The 12,328-nt window shown below is 43.1% G+C and overlaps 1 protein-coding gene across 1 annotated transcript in view; it reads left to right on the forward strand.

Annotated features, from left to right (window-relative positions):
- The window catches only part of PEX14 (peroxisomal biogenesis factor 14), a 103,367-nt gene that overhangs the window by 80,225 nt on the left and 10,814 nt on the right, over positions 1–12,328 (forward strand). The window contains exons 4-6 of the mRNA XM_070759322.1: positions 2,865–2,987; positions 9,100–9,185; positions 12,137–12,239. Coding sequence (XP_070615423.1) covers positions 2,865–2,987; positions 9,100–9,185; positions 12,137–12,239 — 312 coding nt within the window. The remainder of the gene's footprint in view (positions 1–2,864; positions 2,988–9,099; positions 9,186–12,136; positions 12,240–12,328) is intronic.

Here is a 12,328-nt window from a genome sequence, read left to right on the forward strand (position 1 = left end):
TAGAAAACAGTTAGAGCAACATCCCATTAAAGCAGCTGTATCTGGACCATCTCATTAAAGATATCTGGAAGATAAAATGGCAGCTTTAATGAACCATGGAAGGTTTGTGTGATAGTCCCATTCCTTCTGAAGCCCGTTCTCCAAATCACATCTGAAGCACCATGGGAAGAGGGCTGAATCTTGACAGGGCTGGATGTAGGTGGCTGAACGTACATGGAAATCTGGGTTCCCTTTTAAGGGCTGGGATTAATCTTGCATCTGCCTACAGTAATCCTGGTCATGCTTAATTTTTTCCCTTTTCCAAGTTCCCCTGCCACCTCATGAAGCTAAGAAGGCAATTTTACGTGCCCACCCAGGAATTGCTGGAACGAGTTTGTTCACCTTGGCTAACTTGCTCTTGTGGTCATATCTCCTAATTTTAATCCCTGAGTCTCGAACCCAACTTGGGGTCCAGTTTTCATCCCCGCAGCTCTCCTTGTGTTTGATTTTCGCAGTTTTCCTTTCATTGCAACTTTCCCCTGTAACTCAGGTGTCAGCAATCCGCAGCTCTGGAGCCGCATGTGGCTCTTTCATTCCTCTGCTGTGGCTCCCTGTCACTGACTAGCACAACAGTTTTGAGAGGAGCTTCCGGTTAAGGTGGAGGGAAGCAGAGCGTACCAGGAAGAGATTCTATGGCAAGGGGCGGGCTTTCCGGTCAGTTCCGCAATTGATAGGGATTTCAGTTAGGACTTCAGCTACGAGGAGACTCTGTGGTGGGGGAACTGGATTTCTGGTCAGCTCCAGAATTGAACGGTGGGGGGAAGAGAGGTTCCCGTTAGGACCTTTGTGGCTCTTTGAGTGTTTAAGGTTGCTGACCCCTGCTGTAACCGATGGTGAAGGACCTTTGAGCTCAAAGTGAATAAACCACATTTAACTTTTCTTTAAAAATAATAATAATAATAATAATGTTTATTCGTTTTTTCCAAATGTTTTAAAAAACATTTCTATAGTTTAGTACAGATCTGTGCCCAATTTCTTATGTTTGTTACATTTCTTATATTACCTCTTCATAAATATATATGTTACGTTATGTGTTTATGTATTCCTTTTATTACATCCTTTCACATTTTATTTATTATTTATTATTATTTATTAATCAGATTTGTATGCCGCCCCTCTCCGCAGACTCGGGGCGGCTCACAGCAATAATAATAATACAATGTAACAAATCTAATATTTAAGTTAATTTAAAAAAACCCAATTTAGAAACCAATCATACATACTAGCATACCCTGTCTTTTGCCCTTTGTTACCAGTCCAACTGTATCAATTATTCCAAATCTCATAATACTCTGAATTACTGGTTCCCTTAATCTTCATGGTCATTCTATCCACTTCTGCACATCTATAAATTTTGCTATGGTGTTGTTTTCTGGCGGAAAAATAACTTTTCCTTTGTAACTTTCCTTCTCCTTCTTCTTCTTCTCCTTTAAAAAATAAAATAAAATAAATAAACCAGCCCAGCTGTAGGACTTCCTTTACATGTGCTGGTCAGCAGTTGGCTTCCTTATTTTCTCTTCCCCCTTCTCTCTTTCCTGTTGGCCAAATTTTTCCCAGATGTTCTGGCTGTAGCAGATGGGGAGGTGTCCCTGGCATTTTTCCCAATCGGTCTTATCAAGATGACTTCCCCAAGCAGCTGCCTGCAACCCAAGTGACAGCCTTCCAAAAGCGTGGCATGTCAATCTTGATTTCTGAAACTTTCAAGCCCTGTTTCCTCGGATCTGTTTTGTTTTTATTCTTCAGCGTGTTCTGCGTCCCAGTCGCTTCTAATCATAGCCAGGCCCGTTTTTCTCCATTTTGCCTTTTTTTAATTTCAGCATTTGTCATAAAATAAAGCAAATTATTCCCATCTCCAGAAACAATCTAGACTAATTAGTCGTCTAACCCAATAATTAGCTTTTTGTTTCCCTGTCTGTTTTCCGACATTGTTGTTAGTTTTCTCCCCACTCTCAAGTTGTCGTTGGGGTTTTTTTCCACACCATTACAGATTAAAATGAGCCACATTTGCAGTTGATGGTGCATATTTCCCCCCGTTTGTTTTATATATATATATATATTTCCAAGGGGATGAATGGGGGGAAACGCAATAGAAAAACTACTTCAAAAGCAGCCATAAAGGCAAAGATAAATTAAGGAAATTGAATGAGCTACATTTGGAAAATGGCAGTGAAGACTAATACGCAATCGCTTAAGGTTAAATTGCAGCAGTGTGAAAGATTATGTGTTTGCCCACCCTGTCACTGCGAATCCAAAATTCATGGGTAGCACTTGTTTTGCTGAAATAGTTTGCTAAGGTTTCCAGGAAACTTTTCTAGGAATTTTCATAGTGACTCAAATGGTAAAGAGAACAGAAATGAAATCTTACAAGGGATGGTTCTTCTTTTTTAAAAAATGATATGTTTAGTTTGGAGAAGCGAAGATAGAAGGGGCAGGCTAGATCAGAGGTCGGCCACCTTATACACTCAAAGAGGCATTTTGGACCCCACAGAAAAGAAAACACCGGGAGCCACAAAACCCTTTTGACATCTAAAATGAAGATAATACTGCATATACTGTTTTTTACCTTTATGCCATGTATAAAAGAATGGATGGATGATGTATGTGTGTGTGTGTGTGGCACATATATATATTGTTGTTTATGTGTTTGGGTAAATATACACTTCCTCTTAAGAGCAGGCAGTAGAATTTCATTTTTAATGTGGGATGGTGTACTCACAATTAAAAAAGACAATAAAGTTATCTTATCTTGTCTACATTAGTAAAGAACCTCCAGGAATCAGCGAAATTATCTACAACCTTTTCTTTTCCTTTCCTTCTATCCTCAGGTCTCACCGATGAAGAAATAGATCTGGCCTTCCAGCAATCGGGCACCCCGAAAGAGGAAACTCAGCCCCACAATCTCTCCCCACAGTTGGTGCCAATTCAGTCCACGCAGCTCTCTTCCTACAGTAAGTAACCTGGCCAGAAGCCGTCAAGCTGCTTTAATTCTGGGTTATTATTTGGCCTTCTTATTTTTTGGCTGAAGGGCTAAAAGGTCTTCGGATCGAAGGCAGAGTCCAAATCTCCAAATATCTTCTTCTTCATCAGCTCTCTTTCTCAAAAGTTGGAATTCCTTCTGCTTTCCTGTCCCAGGCCAATGCTAGGAAGAGGCGCGAGAGAAGTCTCCGGCCGCTCATTAATCCCAATAAAGACGTCGTGAAATGAACGATATAACTTTGTCCCCTTGCTCTGTAGCTTGGCTGTTGTCCCTGCTCGGGGAGCTAGAAAGGAAATTAATTTAATTGTGCGCAGCAACTCAGACGTGCAGTAAAGTTACTCCCCTTTGGATCCGAAAAGTAATTGAAACCGTCTTCTACAATGTTGGGGTTTTTTTTACTAAAAGCGAGTAAAGACGGTTGGGAGTCCAGTTTACTTCACAGCGTGGTCATAGTAGAGTGATGACACAATCAGTGATAATGCTATTGGACAAATACCGCCAACTGCCTGCCTGTAGAAAGACTGGATGTCAGGGAAAACGGCTGGCTGAGAACTAGGAGGTAGCCCTCGATTTACGACCCCCCAATTGTTAAGCGAGGCATTTGTTAAGTGAGCCTCGCTCCGTTTTACGACCTTCCTTGCCCCAGTTGTTAAGTGAATCACTGCAGCGGGATAAGCTAAGTGAACGTCACTTCCCTAATAACTTTGCTTGTCAAAAGGTCCTCCTGCAACAGTCATAAGTCTGAACCAGTTGCCAATCATACAGATTTTGATCCACCTAACCACGAGGGTTTGTGTGCAACGGTTATTAACTGTGAAAAATGGTCACCAGATACTATTATTTTCCCCTCAGTGCCGTTATAAATTTGACTGGTCACTAAATGAACTGTTGTAAGTCGGGGACAACCTGTACAACAACAGATCTTTTTTAAACACACTGGGATTTCTTGTGCCTTCTGAAAACGGTTGTGGTTTACTTCCGAGGAAATCCGCCCCTTGGAATGGAAGAAGCAAATGTTCTCTTTTTAATAAAAACATTTTCCAGAAGCCCCCCCCCCCCTGTAGTAAACGAATGCTCCGATGCCCCCTGCTTCGTAGGACTAGAAAGGATGATGGGTTGTTGCGTAAAAAGCTGGCAGCTACAAGTGTTGCTTCTTCCTATAACAGCCTCCCCCCAGCACTCTTTGCAGCCAAAGCAGACATCGATTCACTAGCGAATCAAAGCACACCTCAGGGCGTGCAAATTTGTGCGTGCCGCCAGCGTGAAAGTGAATTCTCCCTCTTCACATCTGCCCTTCCTGTCAAGAGGTGTCAAAACTGTTTCTTAAAAAAAAAACCCCGCACACCTCCAACTCCTTGATTTTGATTAATATAGAGAAACAAGACTTGGGCTGACTGATAATAAAACTGATAAATGACAAGCGAATTACTTGTAGCGGTAATTTATTACGTAAAATATCTTTTATTTGACATGCGATTAGTTGGAGGGAGCATCACTCACTCTTGACTAGTTGAAACAGGCTTCTAAAGTGAATCCCCTCACTTGGAGGAGGAGGATGAAGGAAAGGAGGAGGAGGAGGAGGCAAGGAGAGAGAGAGAGAAACAACCTGCTATCGACATTTATGAAATACTGTCATCCCAGTGTAAAGATGGCTTTAAGTATTTAAATGATGGATACAATTTATATGGTCTCCCCCTGCCACCTCTTCTCCTAACCCGCTTCATTAGATAGAAATTCTGGGGAGTTCCTTGTTTGGAGAAAGTGTTTGCATCTCTTTAGCCTTCTCAAGAGGGCCTGCATTTTTATGGTTTTCCTTGTTGTCCAGGCCCTCTTGAGAAGGCTAAAGAGATGCAAACACTTTCTCCAAACAAGTTTTAAAAACTTCCAGTGATGGAGCACCCACAACTGGAGGCAAGTCATTCCACTGGCTTGTGATACTCACGGTTAGGAAATTCTTCCTTAGTTCTAGGTTATTGTCTCCTAGATTATCATATTTTTCAGAGTATAAGATGCACCTTTCCCCCCAAAAAAGAGGCTGAAAATGTGGGTGTGTCTTTTTTTGAAGCTCCCCCCCCCCAGCCCTAATGAGGTGCTAACGATCTTCCTGGCTTGCAGGCTTTTTCATTGCTACTCTGTCCAAAGAAGGTTTTTTTGCAGCCCCAACTCTTTGCAGGCTTTTTCTTATTGCTACTTGCTCCAAATAAAGTTTTTTTAAAGCCCTGATCAGAGGAGAGAATAATGTGCTGAAGCTGAGCAGACTAAGGACACTAGCCAGATGAATACCTGGTAGGTAGATACACTGCACACAAAAAACAAAGGGAACACTCAAATAACACATCCTAGATCTGGATGAGTGAAATATTCTCATTGAATACTTTGTTCTGTACAAAGTTGAATGTGCTGACAACAAAATGAAATTAACTGTCAATCAGTGTTGCTTCCTAAGTGGACAGTTCGATTTCACAGAAGTTTGATTTACCTGGAGTTATATTGTGTTGTTTAAGTGTTCCCTTTATTTTTTTTGAGCACTGTATTTCCCCCCCTATTTTCCTCCTCAAAAGTATGCGTCTTATACTCCAAAAATATGGTTAGTTTCCATCCGCTGTTTCTTGTCCTGCCTTTGAGTGCTTTGGAGAATAGCTTGACTCCCTCTTCTTTGTGGCAACCCCTGAGATATTAGAAGACTGCTCTCATGTCACCCCCTAGTCCTTCTTTTCATTAAACTAGACATATTACCCAGTTCCTACAACCATTCTTTATATGTTTTACCCTCCAGTCCTCTAGTGATCTTTCTTGCTCTTCTCTCACTCTTTCTAGAGTCTCCTCATTTCTTTTTAAGTGTAATAGTTTGGTCCTATAAACCAGTGTTTTTCAACCAGTGTGCCACGGCACACTAGTGTGCCGTGAGACATGGTCAGGTGTGCCACGAAGCTCAGAGAGAGAAAGCAAGAGAAAAAGAAAGCAAGAGAGAGAGAGAGAAAGAAAGCAAAAGAGAGAAAGAGCGAGAGAGAGAAAGAGAACAAGAAAGAGAGAAAGCAAGAGAGAGAGAAAGAGAACAAGAGAAAGAAAGCAAGAGAGAGAAAGAGAGAGAACGAAAGCAATAGAGAGAAAGAGAGGGAGGGAAGGAGAGAGAGAGAAAGACATAGAGGGAGGGAAGGAGAAAGAAAGAGAGCAAAAAAGTGAGGAAGGAAGAGAAGGAAAGGGATGGAGAGAGAAAGAAGGGAGAGAAAGAGGGAGGGAGAGAGAAATAGAGCGAAAGGGAGGAAGAGAGAGATAATTTTTTTGACCAAACTTTTTTTAGCCCCCACCCTCCCTCCGCTCAATGTGCCCCAGGGTTTCGTAAATGTAAAAAATGTGCCACGGCTCAAGAAAGGTTGAAAATCACTGCTATAAACAGACATCACATTTATGACATTTGGCCCTTCAAATGCAGCATTGTTATTATTCTTTTGGAAGAAAGTTAGCTCACCTTGGCACCTCTGACAATACAGTGTTCCCTCGACTTTCGCGGGGGATGCGTTCCGAGACTTCCCACGAAGGTCAAATTTCCGCGAAGTAGAGACGCGGAAGTAAATACACTATTTTTGGCTATGAACAGTATCTCAAGCCATCCCTTAACACTTTAAACCCCTAAATTACAATTTCCCATTCCCTTAGCAACCATTTAGATTATTACTCACCATGTTTATTTATTAAAGTTTATTAAAAAAAATATTTATTAAAGGCGGATTAAAGTTTGGCGATGACATATGATGTCATCGGGCGGGAAAAACCGTGGTATAGGGAAAAAGCCTGCGAAGTATTTTTTAATTAATATTTTTGAAAAACCGTGGTATAGACTTTTCACGAACCCGTGAAAATCGAGGGAACACTGTATTCCGAGTTGTTGTTTTGGTTAGAGTCGTGTGTCGTCCCCACCCAATGTTCAACGTTCACAGTTGAAACTTTGCAAACACTGTTATTACTCTTCGGCGCAGCTCTTCCTAGCTTGGAAAGGAGGTCTACATTTATAAGTTAACTTAAAATTCTGAGTCCCCAACAGTGTTTTTCTATGTTGGCTGCTCGAAGATGGCTGGGGAATTCTGGGAGTTGAAGCCCACCCCTCTTCGAGCTGCCAGCTATGGAGTAAGCATTTTTTTTCCTTTTGGAAATCTTAAAACTTGGCGTCACCGAGTAAGGTTTGCTTGGGTGGACACAGGAATCAACCTTACCTCACATGTTGTATCTCAGGAAAAGTCTGCAAAAAGCGGCTTATATTTGCAGCCCCCGGCATCAGATCCACGGATCCCATTTTGGTTTTCCTTCTCGACTCCCTTTGCAGCCAGGAAAGCAAATGGCAAAGCCTCAGACCCCCCACTACCACCCACCCCGCTTCTGCTTCAATTAGTTTTTCCCTTTCTCCCCGGCAGAAATTTTTTCCCCTTTATTTTTTTATTTTTTTTGCCACCAGACAAAAATTGTTTCACGCCTCCCGAAAAAATGTGCAAAATGGCATTTCGGCTCCTTCTCTTTTATAGACTCTCTGAACTTTCGGAAAAGATCATCCCAGTCCCTTTTCATTAATAATGAAAACCAGGGGGCAATAAAATGTTCTTAGCAGGAGCATGAATGGGAACAGAGGGAGAGATGGAAGGGGTGAGAGGCCAGGGCTGGGAGGGGGGGCGAGGGGGGCGGGGAGACCCACAGGTGTCTCTGGGGGTGTTTCTGGAGGTCGAAGCAGTGGAGATGGGGGGAGGAAGTGGTCTTTACTGCAGTGCAAACCCCAAATTATTGGTTGTAAAAGATGTCAAACTTCTGTGAGGGTCAGGAGTAACTCCTTCATTTGTGTCCCCAAGATCTGGATTGAGGTAGATGTTAGCAATCAAAGGCAAGGATGGGCATACAGGTAATCCTCGACTTTACAACCACAATGGAGCCCCACAATTCCAGTTGCTAAGTGAGACGAAGTGAGATGCCCCCCCCCATTTTATCTGGTTAAGCGAACCACTGCAATTGTTAAGCGAACCACTGCAATTGTTAAGCGAACCACTGCAATTGTTAAGCGAACTACTGCAATTGTTAAGCGAACCACTGCAATTGTTAAGCGAACTACTGCAATTGTTAAGCGAACTACTGCAATTGTTAAGCGAACTACTGCAATTGTGAATCATTGCAATTGTTTAGTGAATCACTACAGTTGTTAAGTGAATCATTGTAGTTGTTTAGTGAATCACTGCAATTGTTAAGCGAATCACTGCAATTGTTAAGCGAATCACTGCAATTGTTAAGCGAATCACTGCAATTGTTAAGCGAATCACTGCAATTGTTAGGCGAATCACTGCAATTGTTAAGCGAATCACTGCAATCGTTAAGCGAATCACTGCAATTGTTAAGCGAATCACTGCAATTGTTAAGCGAATCACTGCAATTGTTAAGGGAATCGTGCCATCATCATGTGGGCTCTTCCCCCTTCCGTCCACTGATTTTGTTTGCCAAAAGCCAGCCGGTAAGGGTCTCATATAATAGTGATCACATAAGCCCAACCGTCATAAATACATGCCCTAAGCCCCCCTTCCCTGGATTTTGAACATATGACCGCAGAGATGATGCAACGGTCACCAGTGTGAAACTTAATTCCTAAATTAATTTAGTTGTAAGTCGAGCACTACCTCTACGCATCCCATATCCCCCCCCCACCCTTTTTGGGTCTCCATCCTTCCTGAAGACAAATCTTAAGATATTTCTATCCCTTCTGAAGGGAACAATTGAAACACTTAAGGCAGAGGTCTTCAAACTTGGCAACTTTGAGACTTGTGGACTTTAACTCCCAGAATTCTCCAGCCAGCTCTGTTGGAGAATTCTGGGAGTTGAAGTCCGCAAGTCTTAAAGTTGCTAGGTTTGAGAACCCTTGACTTAAAGGGTGGGGGAAGGAGATGCTTTACTTACTGAAGACACGTGACTTTTCACCCTCTGATATCTTTCTCCCTCTCTCCCTCTCTCCCTCTCCCCCTTTCCCTCCTTCCCTCCCTCCTTCCTTCCTTCCTTCCTTCCTTCCTTCCTTCCTTCCTTCCTTCCTTCCTTCCTTCTTTCCTTTTCCTTCTCAGGTGCCCCCAGCTCCAGATGGAGAGATTATGGTGCCCTAGCAATTATCATGACTGGCATTGCAATCGGTTTCCACCAGCTGTACAAGGTAAGCGGTTCTGATTTCCACAGGGCGGTGCAAAGCTCAGACTGGGTTTCCCATTCCACCCTCCTGACTTAAGAGGCGTCAAATGACGGGACACTTTGCGAGACACGAGACATGTTCATTCGCAGGCATTGCAGTCCTTCCTCTCTTGTAAAAATGGAAATATTTCCTAGTTGCCATATTGGAAGGGCTGGGCCAGGAGCTGAGTATCTAATTTCCCTGGTTCCTTCCTGTTTCTATGAATCGTACTGGTACACCTTCCCAAATACATCTGTGTATTTATCAGCTGAAGATTTACCGTATTTTTCAGAGTATAAGACACACCAGAGTATAAGACGCACCTTAGTTTTTGGGGAGGAAAATAAGGAAAAGAATCACCTTACCAGATATTTATCTGGCTAGCATCCTTAGTCTGGTCAGTTTCAGCACATTATTTTATCCCCTGGTTAGGGCTTAAAAAAAACCTTATTCAGAGAGAGTAGCAATGAAAGAGCTTGCAAGCCAGTAAGAGCTGGGAACATCATTACCACCTGGAAAGAAACATTTGGGGCAAGTACAGCAATGGAAAAACCTCTCCAAAGTCTTAGGGCTTGGAAAACATTCTTTGCAGAGAGTAACAATGAAAGAGCCTGCAAGCCAGTAAGAGCTGGGAACATTGTTAGTACCTGGTTAGGGCTAAAAAGAAACATTTGGAGCAAGATAAAGCAATGAAAAAAAACCCTGCAAAGACTTAGGGCTTGGAAAACATTCTTCACAAAGAGTAACAATGAAAGAACCTGCAAGATAAGAGCTGGGAAGATTGTTAGCACCTAGCTAGGGCTGGGGGCGGGAAAGCTTTGAAAAAAGCTACATTCAGAGTATAAGATGCCCCTGAATTTTCCGCCTCTTTCAGGAAGGAAAAAGGTGTGTCTTATACTCTGAAAAATATGCCATTCTACAAGTCATATCCTCTCCTTTGGCAACATACTCCTTTCAGTTTTGGGTGAACTGGGCATCTTTTTGCATGTGGCATGTTCTTGGGATCGCAGGCCACTAAGTAAATGGACTCTTTTGCAGTGCCCATCTGGTTGCGACAGCTCGGGTCTCTGCATGTTAAAAGGAGCCCCCCCCTTCATTTTCATTCATGAAGTGTTTAAGGGCCATGCAAATTTCATATGCACAGCAGAGACCAAATATCTGCCAAAGTTCCAAATAGCATCCAAAATTAAATCAGAGTCTGAGGCAAAGTATTCCTCAAAGGTCCAATCTATTCATAGAGCCATGTTGGATGAAACCCGAAACCTTCACCCCAAAGTTGAAAGTTCAAGCCTTTGCCCCACAAACCCACAAATCCATCACGTTGTCCAATTTTCTACTGCCATGCTGGCAAAGTCCACCCATCTCCTTCCGTCCAGGTGCTGAGACAAAGGATGACCTTAGCTTTCTAGAAAGAATTTGTTATGGCTACATACTAACAACCTCATACAACACCCACCCACCCCTTCCCATTTTCCCTATAGTAGAAAATGTATAGTAGGGTAATATAAAGTGTGGCAGGCCTAAGATCCCAATTAAAATGGCTTCGGCCTGACACACAAGTCAGCGATGTGCGATCACACAGTGTGACAGTGGTGCGTACTAAAGCTCAGGTCTCTGGGTATTAAAGGGAGTCCTCCCCATTTTCATTCATGTTTTAAGGGCCATGCAAATCTGTACACACAGCAGAGACCAAATAGCTGTATTATTAAAAGCGCAGAACATATTTCCTAGCCTCAGGCATTTCCATTCGGTGTGCATATATTTTTTTAAACGTAGTAAACTCTCTTGAAGAATTACCTTTAAAACACTCTTTCTACATCTGTACTTTTTATGTCCTTTATAAAATGAGGATGAATGAAGAGCTAAACCCTCTCCCTTTCTGAACTTAAATTATCCAAGCGTTATTGGTGGAAAGGATGAATGCTTGCACAGCTGAGCTGAAATTCTCTTTGGGACAGAGATCCCCACAAAGAACGTACCTTCCTCTGGCTGCCTTAAAAATTAGCTTTGGGTTTATTTCAGAGCTACTAACCAGAGATCTGGCATAGTTGAGGAAAGTAACGTGCTGCAGCATCTTGGCTTGTTGCGATTGGCACAAGAGGGGAAACGAAAGCAGAGGAAAAGAACGGCCACCCTTATAAAATCAGGATTTGATTGTCTGTACTCAAAACAGTGCCTTCATTTAATATCATGCCAAGCCTCAGTTAAGGAACTCTTTCATGGCTTTTATATCTTGGTTCTTGGACTCAGCCAATAAAACATGAACTGGGAGGGGGGAATAGTATGAGATACGTTACCTTGAGTTCAAAGCCAACTGTGATTTGCCACCATGACTGAGGTGACACAAATCAGTTTGCTTAATTTTGACTTCGGTCATGTCAGCCTTCCATCCTTCCGATGTTGGTAAAAAGAGGACCTGGATTGTTGGGGGCAACAGTGACTCTAAATTGCTTAGAGGGGGCTGTAAAGCAAGTGGCATATAAATCTTAAAGTGCTATTGTTCCCTCCCTCCCTCCCTCCTTCCCTCTCCTTCCTTCCCTCCCTCGTTCCCTCCCTGTGATTAGAATACAATATTGCAGCCACGAGTTAGATCCTGACCAGCTCAAAGTTGACTCAGCCTTCCATCCTTCCGAGGTTCATAAGATGAGGATCTAGCTTGTTGCGGGCAATAGGCTGACTCTGTAAACCACTTAGGGGCTGCCCTGTGAAGTGGTATATAAGTGCTATGTAGGAGGTCTCCGAGCCCATCGCTGCCTCTCCCCCTCTGCCAGCAGGGATGAAGCCCGACTGTATGGGGGGTGTCATATACTTGGGGACATATCTGCCTTCTCCTCCCACCAAGTTTAAGAATGTGGCAATCCTGGTCTGATCTTTAAACCAGCACCTGTTTGCCCTCCCCCCACCCACGCCCCTGTCTCTTTTCTTTTTTTCTGCAGAAATACCTGCTTCCCCTGATTGTGGGGGGCAAGGAAGATAGGAAGCAGTTGCAGAGGATCGAATCAAACATCTCCGAAATGAGTGGCAGTGTGACGCAGACAGGTAAGAGATTAATGATCCCATCAGCTCCTGCCTCTCACAGCCCCCCTCCCCCGACGTCTGCCCCCCTCCCCCCTCATTCCCTTGCCTGC

Source organism: Erythrolamprus reginae, chromosome 8 (assembly GCF_031021105.1).
Source record: "Erythrolamprus reginae isolate rEryReg1 chromosome 8, rEryReg1.hap1, whole genome shotgun sequence".
Taxonomy (NCBI): Eukaryota; Metazoa; Chordata; class Lepidosauria; order Squamata; family Dipsadidae; genus Erythrolamprus; species Erythrolamprus reginae.